The sequence below is a fragment of the Scyliorhinus canicula genome, chromosome 17, assembly GCF_902713615.1.
Source record: "Scyliorhinus canicula chromosome 17, sScyCan1.1, whole genome shotgun sequence".
Lineage (NCBI taxonomy): Eukaryota > Metazoa > Chordata > Chondrichthyes > Carcharhiniformes > Scyliorhinidae > Scyliorhinus > Scyliorhinus canicula.
This window is the reverse complement of record NC_052162.1, coordinates 24,617,946-24,640,803: the sequence shown is the minus strand read 5'-3', so window position 1 is coordinate 24,640,803 and position 22,858 is coordinate 24,617,946. Positions and strand designations below refer to the sequence as shown.

The following is a 22,858-nucleotide window of genomic DNA, read 5'->3' as shown; positions in this document are numbered from 1 at the left end:
CCTGGCCTATTTGTGTCTCTGGCCCGCTCTTCCTTATTACAAACCGATCCATCTTCAGTTCTTCACACTGTCCAGTTGCCTGTTTGCCGGCAGGTACAAAATGGAGGAATCTCTTCTCTGTGATTTCATGCCCAAAGCACGGACCTACGTGATGCCAGGGTACATGCTGCGTGAGTGACCTGCTCTCTGCCGCCACTTCTGGCCAGAGCACTCCAGCGTTCGCATTTAAAGCGGCCAGCATTCTCAACTTAAATGTCCATCACTGCTGGAACTCTGAAAAGCCGGTCGCAGCCATTGGGCACTTCTCCTGCGATCGGGAACACCGTGATCGATCGCTCCGTGCCCCTCCCGCCACCCACCCGCGGGCACCCACCCTGAGTTTGCAACTCTCCCTTAGTGGGTTGCTGGCAGCACAAAAGAAACAAAGAACAAATCACAACTCCCACAAACTAATGTACATTCTACATCAGGCATGGTTCAGCGAGGAATTTCTGAAGGGAGGGAGTTCCAGGCTATGTTACTCCATGGGCAGACATGGCGCGGCATTCTCTCTTCTGGGAACTAAGTCCCCACACCGGCGGGAAAACTGCGCCAACCACCCCGGTGTCAACAGCCCCAAAGGTGAGGAATTCACCGACTTTCGGGGGCTAAGTCGACGGCGGAGGGGTTGGCGCCGTTCCAGCCGGTGCCGAAGGGCCGACGAGTTTTCGCGCATGCATGGAATGGCTGGTGTGATCTCGCACATTCGCGGAACGACCGGCATATTTCCACACATGGGTCGTGGGTTCTCTTCTCTGCGCGACACCTACCGGGCCAATACGGCGGAGCCCTACAGGGACCCGGCGTGGAGGAAAGAAGACCCCCATGGACACAGCACGCCCAAAGACCGGTAGGCCCCGATCGCAGGCCAGGCCAACTGGGTCGGATCCCCCCCCCCCCCCCCCCCCATGGGGGCCCGAAAATCGGCGGGGGGGGGGGGGGGGGGGTGCTGTCGGCCCCCGACCGCGTAGCGGGGATCCCGCCGCTGGAGAATAGGTTAGCCGGCGCAGGGGCAGGATTCGCGCCTCTCCCGGGAATTCTCCGACCCGCCCGGGGGGGGGGGGGGGGGGGGGGGGGGTCAGAGAATCCTGGCCATGATGTATGAAGATCTCCCACTGGTATCTCTGTGGATTACCGAGAGTGACTTGCAACAGAACTAAATTCTGAGTAATCGTATCTCAGGCTTAACCACTGCTTGTGCTTCCCCCCCCCCCCCCCCAATTTGATTTCTAACACTTCAGAGCTTTAACCAATATATGGGCGGGCTTGTTCCATGGCTTGTTTCAGAGTTCCAGCAGTGATGGACTTTTAAGTTGAGAATGCTGGCCGCTTTAAATGTGAACGCTGGAGTGCTCCGGCCAGAAGTGGCGGCAGAGAGCAGGTCACTCACGCAGCATGTACACTGGCATCACGCGCCCTGTAGGTCCGTGCTTTGGGCGTGAAATCACAGAGGAGAGATTCCTCCATTTTGTCCCTGCCGGCAAACAGGCAACAGGACAGTATATTTGGGCGGGCTTGTTCCATGGGGGGACTTCTTTCCTCCACGCCGGGGCCCTGTAGGGCTCCGCCATATTGCCCGGGGGCCGGCGCAGAGAAGAGAACCCGCCGCCCATGCGTGGAAATATGCCGGTCGTTCCCCGAATGTGCAAGATCACACCGGCCATTCCGTGCATGCGCGAACTCGCGTCGGCCCTTCGGCACCGGCTGGAGTGGCGCCAACCCCTCCGGCGTCTACTTAGCCCCCGAAAGTCGGTGAATTCCTCACCTTTGGGGCTGTTGACACCGGAGTTGTTGGTGCCAGTTTTCCCGCCGGTGTGGGGACTTGGTCCCCAGACGAGAGAATGCCGCGCCATGTCTGCCCATGGAGTAACATAGCCTGGAACTCCCTCCCTTCAACAAAATCCTCACTCCAGAGACTGGAGCTGTTTGATTATTGAAGGGCATCGCAGTCCTGCTAAAACGATTGCTGAATTGATGCAAGTTTCTTAAAAAATTTAAAGCTAGACTCCCCGATGGCTTGATGCATAAGTACAGCGCTTGGTATGACGATGACTGCAAAGTCCCAGATTTGCACCCCTTCCCAGTATGTTGTGGTGTTTACTTTCAACTGGGAGAGCAGTGGAGGCGCTCTATCTGGTTTCAGTGCAATTGGACAGCAAAGGGTGAGAAATCAGCCAAGAAAAGAAAGATAGACTTGCATTTATTTAGCGCAATTCACGACCACCAGACATCTCAAAGCACTTTACATCTAACAAAATACTTTTGAATTGCAGTCACTGTTAGAATGTAGAATAAGCAGCAACCAATACACGCTTAGCAAACTCCCACAAACAGGCGTGCAATAATGACCTGATAATCTTTTTTTCGTGTGGTGTTGATTGAGGGATAAATATTGGCCAACCCGTCTGGGATAACTTCTCTGTTCTTATTCAAAATGGTGCCATGGGATCTTTTATATCCACCCAGTTCGCAGATGGGGCCTCAGTTTAACACCTCATCTGAAAGATGACACACCAAACATTGCAGTGCTCCCTCAGTACTGCACTGGAGTGTAAGCCCTGGTTTTTGTGCTCAAGCCCTGGATCTTTGTGATTCAGGGGCAAGAGTGTTAGCAACTAAGCTGATATGTAATTCAGGGGTCGAGATTCTCCGCAAATGCGGAGAATCGTAAAGGCTGCCGTGGGACAGGCCGTGACCCACGGCAGCCTTCACGCCGACTTCCGGGGCCGATTCTCCCCCCCGGGCGGGGCTATGCATCACGGCGGCGCGGCCTTGACGACGGTTGTCAAGGCCGCATGCCAAGCGTCACGCCGGCTGATGCAGCCGATGACGTCAGCCGCGCATGCGCAGGTTGGACAACGCCAACCCGCGCATGCGCAGTTGCCGTCTTTTCCCTCAGCCACCCCGCAAGACGTGGCGGCTTGATCTTGCGGGGCGGCAGAGGGAAATGAGTGCGTCCGTTACGGACGCACAGCCCGCGATCGGTGGGCACCGATCACGGGCCTCTGACCCCCATGGCACGGCCGTGGTACTGCCATGCCAATCGGGCCCCCAGATGCCCCAAACGGGCATCTGGCGCCCGTTTCACGATGGCAGCAAGCAGCTGTGTTTGCTGCCGTGCTGAAACGGGCGCGAAGGCCCAGCCGCTCGGCCATCGGCCTCAGAGAATCGCTGCTCGCCGTAAAAAATAGTGAGCGGCGATTCGTGGCGTGGGTCGGGGAGAATAGCGGGAGGGCGTGAAAAATGTCGGGAGGCCCTCCCGCTATTCTCCCAACCGGCATGGGGGGGCGGAGAATCGCGCCCAGGATTCCTGAAGGGCCTGTTCCTGTGCTGTATTGTCCTTTGTTCTTCTTTGAGACTATCCCTAAATATTGTCAAGTGGGAAAACCCGATTCCAAAACTTGACCTGTACTGATCTACATATGGGAAACTAGCTCATTCGCATCTTGGTTGGTCTAGTAACTCCCCCAGATGACGCACATGTATAAATGGGCAAGGGCTAGATTATGCTCAGCTGTGTTGGCCCCAATAATGAATAACCTCACAATACCTAATGGCAAGTGGGGCTATTTTGTTGAGGCAGTGGCTCTTTTGGTAGCAGTCTTTCCTGGGAGTCAGAAGGTTCCAGGACACTGAAGGCTGCACTTTCAAAGGGGCTGCCTTTCGGAATAGACGATAAACCAAGACCTCATCTGTCCTCCGAGGCGGATGTAAACATTTTGAAGAGGATGATGTGGAGATGCCGGCGTTGGACTGGGGTGAGCACAGTAGGAAGTCTTATAGTGGTTAAAGTCCAACAAGTTTGTTTCAAACACTAGCTTTCGGAGTACTGCTCCTTCCTCAGGTGAAGAGGAGCAGGGGACTGATCCCCTGTATCCTGGCTAATATTTATCCATCAATCAACGTCAAGATCTTTGTCACATTGCTCTCTGTGGGATTCTTGCCGAGTGTTAACTAGCCGCTGGGTTTCTTACATTGCAACAGTGATTACGCTTCAAATAGTACGTCATTGGTTTAAAGCACTTTGCAATGTCACTGTTCGTTAAAGGTGCTATATAAATGTAAGTCTTTCTGTTTCTACTTTTGAGGCACCAGAAATTTAGACGCAATATTTTAGGGGTAAATACGAAACTGGAAAAGCTCCATTGCATAAATTGTGATGCAGCCGGGGTAGAAGATAGATGTGCGAGGTGTGCGGGAAGCCCAGCAAACCATGTCCATATGTTTTGGGCACGGGTAAAGCTTTGTGGATTCTGGCAGGGGTTTGCCAAGGCAATGTCCAAGGTGCTAGGTACGCGGGCGGTGCATAGTCCGGAGGTAGCGATCTTTTAAGTGTCAGAAGACCCGGGAGTTCAGGGAGTGAAAGAGGCCGACGTTTTGGCCTTTGCCTCCCTGGTAGCCCGGAGACCGATCCTTTTAATGTGGAGCGACTCGAAGCCCCCCCCCCCCCCCCCCCCCCCCCCCCCCGAGTGTGGAGGTTTGGGTCAGTGACATGGCTGGATTTCTCAAGCTGGAGAAAATAAAGTTTGCCTTGAGGGGGTCAATGCTGGGGTTCTCCTGGAGGTGGCAGCCGTTCGTCGACTTTCTCGGGGAAAATTAAAATGTCAGCAGAAGCAGCATTCTGAAGGGGGGGGGGGGGGGGGGAGGGTTGGTGTAATATGGTTAAGGGATGTACAGAATGGGTTGGGTGGGAAATGTCTAGTTTACCATGTTGATGTTTATGTTATTATTGTTTTGTTTTTGTTATAAATTTTTTTGCAAATGCTTCAATAAAAATATTTTATTTCAGCAAAAACGGAGCAGAAAGTTGTCTCCGAAAGTTGTCTCTGGAAAATGGTGTTCCAAGATGCAAATTATCTAATTTCCCATATGTAGATTCAGTATAGGTCAAGTTTTGGAATCAGGTTTTCCCACTTGACAATATTTAGGGATAGTCTGAAAGAAGAACGAAGGATAATACTGCACAGGAACAGGCCCTTCGGCCCCCCCAAGCCTCTACTGGTCATGATACCACCCTTCGCCAAAACCCTCAGCACTTGCTAGTACCAAATCCCTCTATACCAATCCTATCCATGTATTTGTCGAGATGCCTTTTGAACGCCGGTAATGTATCTGCTTCCACAACCTCCCCAGGCAGTGCGCCCCGGGCCTAAAAAACATGCCTTGAACATCTTTGTTTCAGAATAGGATTGATGGTTGCGAGGAAATGTGCAGAGACATATGATCAAATGCTACATGGAACATCATACTTCTTAAGCTGTCGGGGCTGTGCACACGTGATCTGTTGGCAATAAAGTAGGGTGTGAGGTTAGATAGATATCTGGAGGGGCAGGGAGAAAGTTGGAAAGGCCTATCCTCAGGAAATTAAATCGACTTGTCAGAGATCACCACCTCATTGTACGTGATAAGTGAAAACCAACAGGCTAAAGATCTAAACAGCTCTTTCATCTTTCATTAAAAAAAAATCTTATATTCTTCTTCTTATTATATTTGTGGCGAAGCCTACTATCCTTTGCTTTTGTAGTTTGATTAAACTCTTCCACAGAAATTGTGCGGACCCCCCCGTGCGATTGTTAGCTGGAAGAAAATGGGGCCATCAGAAGAAAGCATACATTTAAAACAGATTTTCTTCACTACTTCGGAAGCTTTCTACAGTGCCATTTCACATTTCTTTCCCAGTAACATTTCTGTGATTAATATATCAACATGATTTCTATTATTACCTTTTCCAACTGAAGCTGAATTTGGGAAAGGACTATGGCTGAGTATAATGAGCTTGGTCTGCTGCTTTATAAGTCCAAGATCAGCGACAGGACTTCGAAGAAATGTGCCGGGTTTTAAGAATGACACCAGACACCGTTGACTCACATCGAAGCTATATTCAGTGTCATCTCTGACTGAAATCTTACACTGCCCTTCTAAATACCAGAGTATCCAGATATTACACTGGAGGAGCTTTCAGGCCCAGTAAGTAAAGCCCTCATTAGTTAACTCTGCACTTTCCCCCTTCCTCTACCATTCCTCCAATCTGGGTTATGTCTGAAGAGCGTGCTTTAAGCTAGAAAACACCAGGATAAATTATTGATGGTTACAGGTCTATCGCTGGTGGTGAAGGTTCTGAAAGCATTCTGAGGTAATAAATTCAGCGCGTCACACATTAAGTACAATTTTTCCCTGTGGTATAATGGCACCAAAATGTTAAATAAGCCGGTTGATAATGATATGTTCAAGGGGTAAGAAAGTGCAGCAATCCGCAACATCAAAGCCCAAGAGGCTCACAAATGTGGTGCAGACTCAAATCTTGTAATTCTTTATAAAATGCATAGCCGACACGAACACATTTAAATTCTTAACTCTTAACCATTTTCAACCGAGATTTATTTCAAAAATTAACTCTTCTGAAATTTCGTGGAAAGCAAACAGACGAGCCGTACATCAGTGACATAGAGAAGAGTATTAAGTTTATTTAAGCCATCATTACCAACACCCGAAAGAGGAGTAATTTCGAGTCTATGGGCTGGATTCAATGGAGATGATGGAGGTCTTGACCACTGGCTGCAGAGATGGCAGAAACACAGTGCCTCTTTCAGGGAAGGCCCACTGAATTAAGCGCCATTCAGTTTCTTAAGTGGACAACGGTGGGCCGTTCCTGAGATCAAGGACCCCATGGGCGCAAGCCAAATCCCAGAGGCACCTGCCAAATCATTTATTGAATGGCAGTAACACCAGAGAGATGCGGGCTGCTGCTGATACCACACCCACCCAAAACCAAGACATGTTGCTGGATCCCAGGCCATAGGTGTGGTGACGGAAGGTGTGGGTTACTGGATGGAGATCATGGGGGAGGGTAATTGGCAGCAAGGGCAGAGGTTTCTCTCAATAGCGCACCCCCCACCTTTTCCTGATGCTGAGTCCCTTGATGCGTTTGAACAAGGGACTGCCCTACCCCAAACTCCGGGAGCCCACAAGCAACACTGCATGTGTTTGCTTGTCATGCTCCACGCATGGTGAGACCCCATTAATCTTCCCACTTAAAGGCCTCAATTGATGGCAGGCTGGAAGGTCATTCATGGGCCTTTCCACCATGGTCTTAATCAGGGTGGAGCTGGGTAGGCAGCAGGGTCTGCACCTGCCACCCTCCCATCTGATTAAAAATCCCTGCTACAAAGTCTGCCATGGGGGAGAGCATTAAATTCTGCCCTATTTGCTTGGTATATACTGTACACAGAATGCTGGTGGTCAGGACTTTCATCCAGAATAACATGAGAAAGCACTGGAATTTATAGAGCCTCATTCATGACCTCAGGACATTCCAAAGTGATTCACAGCCAATGAATTATCGCAGTTGTAATATAGGGAAACAGTCTACAGGTTTCACAAGACTTTAAAACATTCAAACAATGTTATCTCAAACTTGTGCTACATTGCTATTCTGCATTGCATTTACATACAACTTTCCTTTGCAGGAGATTAAATGGCTGGACAGAGAGTGCACGATCAGGTTGATTATATGGTTTCAAGAGAATGGACTTTATGGATCAAATGGCCTATCTTTTTGTTCCACGTCTTGTTCTTATCTTTCATTTTCCAGTTTATTTACTAATATCTCCATGTCAAGGTGTTTCTTTTTTTGCCCTCCAGATCTTTGACATATGGTAATCCATCACCTGACCATTCAAACCAAAGTACAGAAAGAGAGAGAGATGTTTGAATGGACAGTCATTCACCATTGGGAAACATCGCATGATCCCAAACACAGGGTAGAAGGGGAGACAGGGGAGAAGGGAAGAGACTTGCAGTTATACAGTGCTTTTCACGATCATGGGCATCTTAAAGCGCTTTACAACCAATTAAATATTTTTGAAGTGTAGCCATTGTTGACATATAGGAATATGGGTGGCACGTGGCGCAGTGGTTAGCACTGGGACAACGTTGCTGAGGACCCGGGTTCGAATCCCGGCCCTGGATCACTGTCCGTGTGGCGTTTGCACATTCTCCCTGTGTCTGCGTGGGTTTCACCCGCACAACCCAAAGATGTGCTGGTTAGGTGGATTGGCCATGCTAAAAATGCCCCTTAATTGGAAAAAAAAATAATTGGGTACTCTAAAAGTTTTTTAAAAAAGAAAATAAAGAAATATAGGAATATGTAGAGTATTCAAGTGCAAGAAGTCGTGGTAAATACAGGGATCTTGCTGGTTAACTTAGCTAATTCCGTACAATTAGCCAGCACATGGCTTCATAGTGCTTGTTCAGTTAAGACCATCCAAGCCACGAGGGCATTGGCTTACAGGTTATCTCCAGAAGACTGAGGTAGCCCTCTAGATTACCCCTCTAGGACTCACCAATGTGCCAGGCGAGGTATCAATCAGTAATTAAATCTTGGGGCAGCATGGCGGCGCAGTGGTTAGCACTGCTGCCTCATGGCATTGAGGACCCGGGTTCGATCCTGGCATCGGGTCACTGTCCGTGTGGAGTTTTCACATTCTCCCCGTGTCTGCATGGATCTGACCTCCACAACCCAAAGGTGTGCAGGGTAGACGGATTTGCCACTCTAAATTGCCCCTTAATTGGATTTTTAAAAAATTAAAGGAATCTGAAGTATTGCAGACCTCTTGACTCAATCTGCCAGAAAGATCATCTTGGTTTCTACTTCCCACTGCTAAACATGTCACCTTAGCATCAACTGGACCCTGTAAATCAACCGCCCCCCCTCCCTCTCCACCCCCCACATCCCCCCGACTCCCTCACTGGAAGAGTTATTCGTTGATTGTTAAACATCAGGAAGCATTAAAAAATATGTAGGTGATCAACATTAAAAACCCTGAAATATGGTGAGTAATTCACTATAAATTGTATGACTTGCCAGTGTTCACCTGACCGCAGTGCCTTGCTACTTTCCAGCAGCTCCATCCGAAATTTCAGATTTCTCTAACTACTTAACAGTATGGTGGAAGGACATGTAATGAACTACTGTGACATGCCAGCCATTCTGATGTTTTAGACAGCCCAACATCATGTCATCAACCATACACCCCACATCACCTTCAGAACACTTTGCATCCTATTACTAATTTCCTCTGGGGTCCTGGCACTGGCCCTCACTGAAATTGTTTTGTTTTGTCCAGCAACCTTTTGTACCAATTGATTCCTCATCCCTCGGTGATTTCAATCTTCACTTGGATTCATCCTTTCTTTCTCCCCTCCCTCAATTTCACCCTCCACATGAAGATCCCCAGCCACACACACTCTGCAATCTCACCATCACACATGGTCTTGCCACCCCCATGCATTTTATTGTGTCTATTCACAAATCTACCCTCCTCTTAATCATGCTCTCACCCTGTAGACCTTTTGCAAGTATATTCTTCCTTGGGTAAGGAGAACAAAATCCATGAAGCCCACCATAATTGTTAACACTATTCACTGCTTTTTCTCTCATCCAGCATCAACTCCGATCCTTTAAAATTACTGTCATCACACCCTTCCTCATCGGAGATTATTTTAATTCTCCAACTATTGCCCTGTTGAGAGGGGGAGGACCTGGTAGGGGGGCATCTGTCCCTCTTCTCTGCCCAAAAGACACCTAAAGATTCCACCAGTCTTTTAATGTGGGTTTGCCCTCATTCAACGGTGGTGCCTTCTGGCTCAGGAATCATAGAATTTACAGTACAGAGAGAGGCCATTGGGCTTATCGAGTCTGCACAGGCCCTTGGAAAGAGTACTCTACTCAAGTCCACACCTCCATCCCATCCCTGTAACCCCACCTAATCTTTTGGACATTAAGGGGCAATTTAGCAGAACCAATCCACCTAACCTGCACATCTTTGGACTGTGGGAGGAAACTGGAGCACCCGGAGGAAACCCACGCAGACATGGGGAGAAAATGCAAACTCCATAAAGACAGTGACCCAAGGCCGGAATTGAACCAGAGACCCTAGAGCGGTGAAGCAACTGTGCTAACCACAAAAATGCTGTGGCAAGCCCACTCTGCATGTTTACTAACCCCTGACCCAAGGAAGAGTTGAGGCAGTGAGAGAAGGATGAGGAATCAATTGGTACTCTTTCTCCGGTCACCATCATCCCCTCAGCCCAGGAGACCAATCATCAGCTCATTTCATCAACTCCAGAATTAAGCAACAACAAACCCCATCCCCCAAAAAAGAAAGAAGTCCAACCTTAGATGTCGTCTGTATCAGAAAGCCACCAGAACCGTTGTATAAATAATACGAGGAAACAAGTCTAGGAACCTTTCTAGTATTACATTCAAAATCTTGAATATGCAAGAGTCATAACACAAACCAACAGTTCGATGTGTATCTGCTAAAATAAATGCACTTACTGCACCCACAACTCTAATAAGCTTGGGATTCATTCCTACTCGTTATAGTGAAACTGGCACCTGGCATTTCCATCAAACTGTTTCATATTATCCAATATAGCAAATTTGATGAATCCCACTATGGAATGAACAAGTTACCACAGCTTCAAGATATTTATTTGACGGATGCAAGGCAAACCAGAGTTTGAGGGCAACCTCAATGATTTTACAGCACCCTTTTCATGAAGCCACAATATGGGATGTCAGATAGAACATAGAAAAATACAGCACAGAACAGGCCCTTCGACCCACGATGTTGTGCCGAACCTTTGTCCTAGATTAATCATAGATTATCATAGAATTTACAGTGCAGAAGGAGTTCGGCCCATCGAGTCTGCTCCTGCTCTTGGAAAGAGCACCCTACCCAAGATCAACACCTCCACCCTATTCCCATAACCCAGTAACCCCACCCAACACTATGGGCAATTTATCATGGCCAATCCACCTAACCTGCACATCTTTGGACTGTGGGAAGAAACCGGAGCAAATCCACGCACACATGGGGAAGATGTGCAGACTCCGCACAGACAGTGACCCAAGCTGTAATCGAACTTGGGACCCTGGAGCTGTGAAGCAATTGTGCTATCCACAATGCTACGGTGCTGCCCTTAAGAATAAATTAATCTACACTGCATCATTCTACCGTAATCCATGTACCTATCCAATAGCCGCTTGAAGGTCCCTAATGTTTTCGACTCAACTACTTCCACAGGCAGTGCATTCCATGCCCCCACTACTCTCTGGGTAAAGAACCTACCTCTGACATCCCCCCTATATCTTCCACCATTTATCTTAAATTTATGTCCCCTTGTAATGGTTTGTTCCACCCGGGGGAAAAAGTCTCTGACTGTCTACTCTATCTATTCCCCTGATCATCTTATAAACCTCTATCAAGTCGCCCCTCATCCTTCTCCGTACTAATGAGAAAAGGCCTAGCACCCTCAACCTTTCCTCGTAAGACCTACTCTCCATTCCAGGCAACATCCTGGTAAATCTCCTTTGCACCTTTTCCAAAGCTTCCACATCCTTCCTAAAATGAGGCGACCAGAACTGCACACAGTACTCCAAATGTGGCCGTACCAAGGTTTTGTACAGCTGCATCATCACCTCATGGCTCTTAAATTCAATCCCTCTGCTAATGAACGCTAGCACACCATAGGCCTTCTTCACAGCTCTATCCACTCGAGTGGCAACTTTCAAAGATCTATGAACATAGACCCCAAGATCTCTCTGTTCCTCCACATTGCCAAGAACCCTACCGTTATCCCTGTATTCCGCATTCATATTTGTCCTTCCAAAATGGACAACCTCACACTTTTCAGGGTTAAACTCCATCTGCCACTTCTCAGCCCAAATGTCTGTCATCAGTGAAGGACACCTTCTGTTAACACGCTGCTCCTCAAAATGTCCAACAGTATCAGACAGAAATACTGGGTATCCATGAAGCTGTAGCAGATTATCCCAAGCACAACATATTTCAAAAGTCAAGTAGCCAACAGCAAACCATCAAAGCCAAAGGATTACAGCAATCCTGTTCCTCGAGAAGCGTTCCTAAAGGAATGCAGTTGTGTTGAAGAACATGTTCAATATGTTTTTGCACGCTTATGAGCTACAGGTCCAATAAAGTGTGGCCAAAGTGATCATCGTACCGAGTTACAAAACACCGAACAAAGAACTGGACAACATTAGTTAATTATTTTGATTATAGTTTCATACAGCTTCTGTTAAATATTTACAAACACAATATAAACACCCAAAATCATTGTGCCTTATAGGAGCTAAAGCAGAACTCATGAAATAGAAGTATGTAACTCAAAAACAGACCATACCCTGGTAAGCAAATTGGTAGCTGCGTCGTGGTGAATGGAGGTGCACACTTTCTCACAGGTTGTATTCAAAAGACACAATAAGCCCCACGATTCTTTTGGTTAATTGGACATTGTTACAAAATGACAACCTGCAAAACGTGGGCCAGTATGGAGAGATCACACCTGGAGTGTACAGTTCTGATCTCCTTACCTAAGGAAGAATATACTTCCTTAGAAGTATATCTTCCAAGGGGGTGTCACAAAGGTGAGAAGAGATTGAGTAGAATAGGCCCATGTTCCCTGGAGTTTGGAGATCTCATTGAAACATACAACAGTCTTAGAGGGCTCAATAGGGTAAATGCGGAGAGCCTGTTACCTAACACTGGAGAGTCCGAGGCCGGGTGCCATGGTCTCAGAATAAGGTGTTGGCCACTTGAGGACTGAGATGAAGAGAATCTCTTGTGAGTCTTTGTATTTCTCTAACACACAGGGCTATGGATACTCAGCTGATCAGTACATTTGAGACTGAGACCAATAGAATTTTGGGCACTAAGGGAATCAAGATATATGGGATTCGGCAGGAACGTAGTTGATTCATTCAGCCATTATATTTTTGAATGACAGAGTAGTTTCAATCAAGGGTGCATATGACCTTTCCTGCTCATGTCTCTTATATCCCTACTAGGCAATCCTGACTGAAGAAATTTGAAGCTCTAAGCACTTGACCATCTCAGTCTACACCCATACCCAAAGCTGCCAATTCCATTCTCCACTAGATATGCAAACAAGTAAAAGGTGCTTTGGTGTATAGATCATACTGCTGTTTCAATTATTCCCCTGTGCTTGCTAAGCTCTTGAAAACATCAGGCACATTTTTGCCAGTGGGATTTTCTGCACCCGCCGAAATAAATGGCTGTTTGAATGGTTTGTAGCAGTTTACAGTCCTGCCCCCACCACGATGAAGCTGTAACGTTGTGCCCATTTTCCTTTTTGTCCAACTCATATATTAACTGGCATAGCGGTTGAATAAAACAAAAGATCACATCATTATGTCATTTAGTGGTGAGTTGTTCACTGCATGAATGGAGGTTAGTTATATATGGATGGAGGCCAATGATTGGATGGTTACTTGAGCAATTATAAAGAGACACTGACATAGGGTGAGTCAAGCCAGGAGATAATACACCTGTAATGATTCACTCAGTGATTAAACGTTGTCAAGTAAAGATGGGATCTGATTTCTTCCTTCACCAGCTAGCCATCTAGAGTGTAGCGGTTATGAAACAGCACTTACAATCTAGAGTCTATGAGTTCACGGGGTGGCACGGTGGCGCAATGTTTAGCACTGCTGCCTCATGGCGCTGAGGACCCGGGTTCAATTCCGGCCCCAGGTCACTATCAGTGTGGAGTTTGCATATTCTCCCCGTGTTTGCGTGGGTCTCACACCCACAACCCAAAGATGTGCAGGCTAGGTGGATTGACCACACTAAATTGCCCCTTAATTGAGAAATTAAAGCATTGGGCACTCTAAAATTATTTATTTTAAAAAATGTTATGAGTTCAAATCTTACCGTGAAGAGTTATGAAATTTAATTTAATAAATCCGGCTAATATGCAAAATGGTATGAAGAAACTATGGAAACTGATGGAATATCCTAACTGTCCTTCAGGAATGGTGGGGCCTTCATATGCCCTTGAGGAGGCTTCACTCAACTGAGTGTAATGGAGCTCATGACTTAGTGGTTCATTGCCCGGCCAGTGAATTGTCTTGTACGGGGCACAGGTAAGCGCACTCGCAAAGCTCCTGGCAAAGGTGGGGGACTTGGTGCAAACAGGTTGGATCCTTGAAGAATACTTCCGTTCAAAACAAGCAGCCAGCTGGCCAAGGTTAAAGGGCTTTTGATGAATTGTTGTCAACATGAAGCAGCCCCGCCACAGATTCTGCCTTAGTATTTATTTTTATTTCAGATTTCCAGTCTCTGCAGTATTTGTTTGCCAGGTCTGGGCAGCTCCCCACCTTGCAGATGGATGCTGGGGACTTTCCAGCAGCATGGGCCAGACGAGAACTAGAAATGCAGTCAAAAGTCATGCTTGTGTACACCTGTCCTGTGAAAATGATATGCCCCCTCACTCATCCCGCAAACTCCGCCAGGGTTACGACCCGAGGAAAATCTGGGGCCTTCTTTTATATGTGTTCTTAGCGTAAGAATGAGGTTAGCATGGCAGCATTAATTGCCCAACTCTAACTGTCCGAGAAGTTGGCAGTAAAGTGTCTGTTATTTCTATTTGAAAGTCTGTCAGCAGACCTAAGACAGGAGATTAACCAAAAGCTCCACCACAAGTATTTTCAGGGCTCGCAATAATAGTCACTATTTACAAAGCATACTGAAGTCATCCAGGAGTGGAAAACTGTTACTGCGCCAAATCATCTCCAGTAATGCATCCCTAAGAATTGGGAACAAGGGCTCATTGGGCTGATTCTGCTCAGGTCTCAGTGTAACTATATTGGTGTATTTACAGCATGCACTGAATTAAGCAGTTATAACGGATTCCTGAATAGTGGCTAAGTCGGTGATTAAGCAGCAGATTTTACTGGAGATAAGGCAAACTGCCATTTTCTGCTATTTTTTTTTCCTGTGCGCTTAATGGCACATCTGAAGAGGAACAAAAAGAGAAAAGTGCTAGAAATACTCAACAGGTCAGTCACATCTATATTTAGTATTTCCCTCATAGTTAGACCAACATTAGATAAATTACCCCAGATGTGCTGTACGATATATAAAATAGCTGAAATTTACAGAATGATTCAAATTCACTGACAAACTTTGATGCACTTGTAGAAGATATCTGGAGGTGGCATGCAAAGGCTTCAATATTTGCACAAAGAGACTTTATGGCTTACGCTATAACTGGAGGGTGCACTGTATATAATACACCAGTTATAAAAACAAGTGTGAGTAATCCAGCTCCCAGGCACTTTAAGGAAATGAGGAACCATGGCAGAAATACATTTGTCAGAAAACCCCAGAAACAAAAACAAAGAGACAGGGTCATAGATTCCTATTTCAAACGGGGAATGTGACTGTGGTTGGAGAAATGGGGTGGGAAACAGAAAAATACTTTGTAGCGACCCACAAATGTCAAGCCGATTGGAAGATCTCCTTATCCACTTGCATGGCCAATCCCACCAATCGGCTGGGTTGATACTGCCAAAATGGTCATTCTTCCATGTCCAGGTGCATGCTCGGTATCAGCTGAAAAACTGACCCCAGTCGACTTGCATTTTAACACCAGCATCAAGGAGCCAAGAGGATGTCAGTAATTGCTTGGACTGTATCAAAGCAATACAGTCTTTAAGCATTACAGGCTTCTCTCAAAATCAACCACCAGAAAAAGACCTGGCGATAATTATCCAAGCAATTATCTTGTGTAGTGCCGGAAAGAGATGTTGTTAAAGCTTTTTGTCTTGTGCTCATCGGGACAAACAAAAGAATGCCAAATTTCAAACAATCACAAAAGTTTATAATACATTTATAAGGCGAGAAAAGTACCGATTGGTTGGTGAGTCAAGTCTGATTGCTTTCGCCATGGGAATGCCTCGGATAATGGGGAACTACACGCTCTCCAAATTTCTGGGAAATCCAAAAGGCTGCAAGGTTTGAACAAATCCCTTTTGTTTGCAGAGAAGGGTCCCTACATACGAATGTGTATCGCGCTTGACTGCTTGGTTGCTAGTCTAGCTATTAGCGCACTCAGGATTGTTCAGCAAGTGCTGCCCAATCACGGAATCACACCTAAAGTAGATGTGCTGTCTTGCTTGTTAATTAATAAGTAAAGACCCGTTCTCTGTGAACAATAGGACTGTGTTCAAGCTTTGCGCCTTTTTTGAATTACCCAGAAGCATGGAGCCTATAGTTCCCCATTTACTTCTCCAGGGACCAAGACCATTCAGAGTTGATTTGCCAACCAATCGGCACCTTCTTTTCTCCTGCATAAATTGTTGTGGTTTTTTGAAATTTGGCCTTCTTATGCTTATCTTTATGAATGCAAGATGAAAAGCTTCAACAACATTTCTCTCTTTTCAGCAATAACCTTGTCCAAACTTATGTTTTGATATGTAACAATACAAGCTCTTCCTTGCTGGAGAAAGATTTTTCCTTGACATCTGCTCCTTCCCCATCTCTCCTGGTGGGGCTAACTCTTCCTGGAGCCGACAGCCTTCTTGGATGTCTCTCAACTAGCCATTACTCACACTTGAGTTTAGACTCAGCATTGAGGATGCTCCATTCACAATTTTCAGTGGGAACAACTAAATTGCAACTGTTTTTCTCACCAACACTGTTGTGTGGAGGATCATTTCTTTGTTTAATACCAGCAGAAGCCAAGAACCACTACTGGAATGTTCCTGATCGGTGTAGCTGGATATTACCCCAGTGATGGATTTATTAATGGTGCCTTTGAGGGAGCTGGAAAAAGTATGAACAATAATCTTTTCTAACAGCTTTATAACTAAAATCCCTACAATACTTATTTTGAATTTCTAGTTCAATTTGATACAGTTTCCTGATTAAGTAGGCCTGAACCTATCAACAACAATAATAATGGCTTATTTAATGGCTTCAGTGAAAACAACCAAATAAATTATAATTTATAATGGATATTTTACATTACCCAAAGTTGAACTCGAAGGATTCCCAAAATTTCAGAAATGCTGACCATCAGAGGACTTCAAGATGCTCTAAATGATGGCATTCCTGAGCTGGACTCATTAAGACACTTGATGCAGACTAATGCTGCCAAGGGACCAACCAAAGCCAATTCGGTCCCCTTGCCAATTTGCATCAAGTAATACAATATGCAGTTCACATAAATTCTACACACCATTCAAAACATTCACGGTGCTCCAAGGCTTTTGGATGCTCCTTGCCTGTCTCAACCTCTGGGTGGGTGTCTGAAATTGAATTGAAGAACTCCTGACCCCCATGGCTGATGTGTCACTTCACGTTTTCAAGGTGCCCAAGAGGCCCCATCCTTCGGTAAGGTAGCCGGGGAAGGGTCCTGCAACTAAGCTTAATGTCCCAAAATTGTCTTTTCCTGGCTCCTTGGACGTTGAGGAGGTTAAAAGGCAGTAGTGTCCATCCTCTCTTTCAATTTTTCCTTTTGCCTGGTGATAGTATTTTCTTATGAAGGATTAGGTGTGGATGACTTCGAGAATGTGGATGATCTGTGTAGATATGAACGTATGACTTATGAATATATGATTTTGACTGTGTGTGATATGAGGGTTAAATCTGATATCAAGATATCAAAGATATCAAACTATTTTCGATGACCAAATTTTGTGAAATGAAATCAAATGTTGTCAATTATTATAAACACATTTACATCCTATCCTACTGTATTCCATATCATAGTAATCTAGTCTATATGTGGTTTGAAGTTTTGGACAGTGAACTACATGGCATAATAATTTGTTAAGAAAACCTACCAGAATTGGAAGCTGTGTTGGATGGGTCATCTTCCTTGCCCATCATGTTGAAAACTGCATCAGTTTTTTTCTCATCAGAAATCAGTTCCACCCAACACTCTCCTCACAACCTGGTGAAGTACTTTCACCAATTTTCCACAAACCTTTAATAAGGGCCTCATACAGGTTATGGCGATGGCCTTTTTTTCCCTCTTTAAAACATCTGATTTTTATTCATTTAATTTGACCTACTTTGGATAAATTGTTTTCAAGAAGCCACTGTTTCCTTTTTTATTCCATCTAATGGTTAAATATATAAAGCTTCTCTCCCATAAACATGGCTTGCAATTTGCTTTTCCAACATTTGCCTCTGGTGGGGATCAATTGCTTGTATTGGTGAGTCAGACCTTAATGTGTTTAGATCATGTCCAATGCATGTCTTACATTTTAAAAAAAAGGGTAAGAAATGTCATGGCGAAGAATAGGCGATTCAGCCCCCTAACCCTAGTCTCCCCAGTGCTCTAAATCTCTCATTACAGCATCTAGCCTCACGTTGTACGTTTCTAATGTTTTGTCTTGATCATAAATGGTAACTATTATTAATGAATGCATTTGCTCCATGCTAACAGCTTGGTGCTAAACATGTTAAATTAGTATGTACTAACTGTCGCGCCAGGCTAAGCGCTAGCAGGCAAGCAGAGCCCACCCTCAATATTTAGAAAAACTACATACATTCCATATTCTTACTCTACAATGAATGAAATGTGTAATTGAAATATCAGATTTGGGAATCTTCTTGAGAATAAACAAAGCCTTGATCAGCGCAAAAGGGTGGGATGATATGAATCCCACAGATCGAGACTATAATCACCATTATGTCAGCGGCAAAGGCTCGGCCCAATGGCACAGTATATAAATGTACTACCTATTTCATAGAATTTACAGTGCAGAAGGAGGCCATTCGGCCCATCGAGTCTGCACCGGCTCTTGAAAAGAACACCCTACCCAAGGTCAACTCCTCCACCCTATCCCCATAACCCAGTAAGCCCACCCAACACTAAGGGCAATTTTGGACACTAAGGGCAATTTATCATGGCCAATCCACCTAACCTGCACATCTTTGTGACTGTGGGAGGAAACCGGAGCACCCGGAGGAAACCCACACACACACGGGGAGGATGTGCAGACTCCGCACAGACAGTGACCTAAGCTGGAATCGAACCTGGGACCCTGGAGCTGTGAAGCGATTGTGCTATCCACAATGCTACCGTGCTGCCCTACTGTAGAGCTATGCGACACAGATCTGTTGGTTCCAAGATTTGATTCTCATTTTGTGCTCAGTTAGATGATCTAATTGGGGTGGTCATCAGGACACTGGAACTAGTTTGAGTGCCCTTAAGCTAGGCACAGTGAAAATTAACTGGATTTTGTGCTCCTGATTGGCATTCAGTGACCCTGGTTTACAGACGTGAATGCTGGACGAGGTCTAGATTGTGGTTGGCTATTATGTCATCCATTTAAAAAGCCTGGTCAGTAGTCATGTCAAAGATCACACACAAAGAATACTCATTTGCATGAGGTACCAGACAGTTCTGGAGCCCATAAAAATACAGAGTAGCGTGAGTCAGCACCTTCAGGAGAAAACTGGGCATTGAATTTTTCTCCTAAAAGATGCGTACTACTGTAGGTCGGTGGGAAAACATAGAATAGAGAGGGGAATGGCGATGGTTGCCTGAAGGGATGGTGAGAGAACAATAGTGACGCAATTCTGTTTACAGCTAAGGGGTGCACCCCCTTCTTCCACCACACCAAGCTGACCTTCGAACAGAATCAAGGTTGTTTAAACCTCAAGCTTATTGCAATGGGCTCCAGGTCTGAAACCATGAGCCCCAAAATCCTTACCCAGTTCAGTTTCCCCTCTGGTGCTTCTATCCTTTTAAGCGATCAAAACCTAGAATCCTGAAAAGACTGATATGACTGACAACCTGTGCAGTCCAGAACTGGTCAAGATGTAGAATAGTGGTGGGGGGGGGGGGGGTTAGATGCGTGCCTTAGGACAAAGGTTCATTGAAATCTTTAACCCCCTTAATAATTAATGCTCCCAAGTCCCAAGACACACAAGTGGTAACATTGACGCTTTGTAAGAAACAGATTTTTAGGCAATCCCTGCTTCCATATTAGAAATTGGATGAGTCAGCTCTTAAACTGGACGGTCCAGTCCAAAACAGGACTAGTGGTGATCTTAATCAGCAGGAGCTAATAAACAAGCAGCACTTCACCAGACTATGTTTCAGCCCCGCTTTCTAACAATCCTCTGTACCAGGCCTTTAATTAATCCACAAAAGCAGTAACTGTTAAAAAGAAAACCCAACAGATTCAATACGAAATTTCAGGGACGCTGCTTGGTAAGAAAACAGTCCCAATATATTTCTTAAAGCCCTGGACTCCATTTGTGACAGGCTTGCAGGGGGAAAAAACTGGGGAGCGAGAAATCAGGATGAGCGCACAAAAGGATGGAGAAAACAAACAAGAAGCAGGGATAAGCAACTGCAGAATGCCAAGTATTCTTGACAAAATGCCCCACGGACGCCAATAAGTTAAGCTGGTGCTGTTTTCCTTTGGCCCCTCGTTTGATCACAGAAACTTAAAAAAAAAACACACACACAGGCACAGAGGGTAAAAATGAAAAAGGCTCTTGTCTCTCTCAAGTCACCTCTCCACAGCCTAAATTTCAAATTCCAGGGATTTGTTTTTCCTTTTCTCTTGTTTTCCCCGCAAAAAAATAAATAAAATGCAATTGTGTGGCCACAATAAATCTATTTGTCCGCCCTGGCATATCAGTGTGAATGCACAAGCATTCTGTCAGTGGGTGAAAACTGCAGAATTTGGCAGGTTGAAAAAGATGGGGGGGGGGGGGGGGGGGATCTGCAGCTTTAAATGAAATCACAAAGGGGTCTGGAATAAATCCAGCAATGATGTAAACAAGCAAATCTCGACCAGAGCTCCCCCTGCCCTGGCAGAACACACACTGCAGGGCAGGGCTGAAAGAGAAAAACAACTTTGATTGGCATCGATGTTGGGCCAAATGCTTTCTTTGCAAGCAAAGACAGGGGGGGAAAAAAACCTGTAAAGTAAAAGGAAGATGTGTGGGGTTTCTTTTGAGAACCCAGAAGGGTAATGCCAACAGATTGCAATTTCAATCGATTGACCAGGGGGGCCACCCGCAGCACAAGCAGGGATCATTCACATAGACCTGAAGTGAAATGGAATTGGGACATTTGAAAAGAAAGCAAGACAGACAACAGGACGTGTTTGCTGCCCTCTGAGCAGGAGTTTTAAACACTTCTGTGCGGTGGAATTCGCAGTTAATTTTAGACCCGACTATTTTTACATTTTGCACTTGGAACCCCCCCCCCCACCCCCCCCAACGAAATGCAATCGAGGGGGGTAAAAAATCCTGTGGGGGGGGGGGGGGGGGGTGACACACAATTACTGCCGATTGAGGAGTGAGAGGGGATCAGTTACAATACCACCACCCCCGGGGGAAAAATAATATTGTTTTTTGTGTGTGTGTGATTATGGGCAAGAAGTTTCTAAATCTGCCCCCTGCATCAAACCCTCCAGTCAGCTTTTCAATGGAAAAGATCAGCCGGGTCCGGTAAATGCACCTTTTTCATTGTACCTTTTGTGACTGGAAACCCAGCAGCAAAACAACAACCCCCCCCCCCCCCCCCCAATGTATATGAAAGGGAGGACGGATAGAGGTAGGTAGGCAATAAGGAACAACCGGGAGGAAGACAAAAAAAACCCTTCAACTTAAAGAGAGGAAAGCTCAAGGCAAATGCAACCCGATTGATTATTAACCCCCCTCACCCCCCAACACACACAAGTTTCATTAAAATTCCCTGAAGAAGGGGCGAAGGCAAGATTCGCGGAAGGAAAGAAAAGAAAAAGAGAGGATGGGGAAGAGAGATGGAGGGGGTGATAATGACTGGAGGGAGAGAGAGAGAGAGGAGAGGGGTGCTGCTGGCCAGCCTGTCACTGACTGACCCCAGGCTGAGCTGATGGGAAGGTGCAGGGAGCTGCCTCTCTCCCTCTCTCTGCCTTTTGTTCCTGTCCACAGTGTGGGATTTCTGCACGGTTACCTGTCTGGAGATCCTCTGACAGCGGTTTAAATACTCCCCCGCTGCCATGTTCTCTGGGTTCCTCTCGTTTTCCTCACTGATGCTGATGATCATTTTCTTTCATTGGGGGGGGGGGGGGGGGGGGGGGGGGTTGTTTTTTTTTGCCTCTTTCTTTCTTTTCCCTAATTTCCTCCTCCTCCTGTCTCCCTCTCCTCTCCTCTGGTCGGAGCCGGGGCTTTGTCCCGCAAAGCCGCTCTCTCTCTCTCCCCCGACAAGTCAGGGCACAATCTCTCCTTCGGTAGGAGGCAGCAGCTCGCGCGCTCGCCCGCCCTCCCACCTGTCACTCACACCGCCCGCCAATCGCCGGGAGGGAAGGGTGAGGCGGGGCGGGCCGTGCCCCCTCTATCCACCAATCGGACGCCCGTTCTCCCCCCCGTCTCCCGCCCCCCCGACCAATCAGAGACGCTACTCCCTCCCGCTCGCCAATCAGAGGCGCTCCTCCGCCCGACCAATCAGTGACGCTCCTCCATCTGACCAATCAGGGACGCAGCTCCAGCCCCCGACCAATCGAAGACGCTCCTCTCCCCGCCAATCAGGGACGCTCCTCCCGCCCGACCAATCAGAGACACCTTTCCCGCCCCCCTGCCTCTTGACCAATCAGCATTCCGCCCCCCCTCTGTATCCGAGGAAGGTGGCGCGCCGGCCAATCGGGGCGCGGGCAGCTGGAGGCTGGTGACCCAATCGGCGAAGGGGGTTTCATCAGCCTCCCCGGGTTGCGATCGGGTTGCAGCAGATAGAGGGTGAAGGGGGCGGGGGGAGAAGGGATCAGCGCCCAAAGTGGAGAGATCTCGTTGAAAGGCGTAATAGCCTTGAACGCGTTCGCCCCCCACCCACTCCAATATACAGTTTGCACAGCTCACTTTTATTCTCTGCTGATGTGACCGGACGATGCGACAGAGCGTCTTGCAAAGAGAAGGGGGGGGGGGGGGGGGGGGGGGGGTGGTCGGTGTCGCCTCCTCCTCCTTGAGGGTCTCCAGCAGTT

General features: G+C 46.6%; 1 protein-coding gene across 5 annotated transcripts in view; it reads right to left on the bottom strand.

Moving 5' to 3' along the window:
* The window catches only part of LOC119952452 (sestrin-1-like), a 71,897-nt gene extending 49,798 nt beyond the window's left edge, over positions 1-22,099 (bottom strand). Inside the window, exons 1-3 of one of the 5 annotated variants that reach the window (XM_038776224.1) lie at positions 21,838-21,942; positions 17,714-17,856; positions 17,107-17,449 (exon numbers count right to left, since the gene is read on the bottom strand). In XM_038776224.1, coding sequence (XP_038632152.1) covers positions 17,107-17,109 — 3 coding nt within the window. In that variant the 5' untranslated portion in view covers positions 17,110-17,449; positions 17,714-17,856; positions 21,838-21,942. Of the gene's footprint in view, positions 1-17,106; positions 17,450-17,713; positions 17,857-21,837 lie in introns of those variants that run through there. The other 4 variants (XM_038776223.1, XM_038776221.1, XM_038776227.1 and 1 more) reach the window with 4 other exon arrangements.
* Between the last annotated feature and the right edge of the window lie 759 nt (positions 22,100-22,858).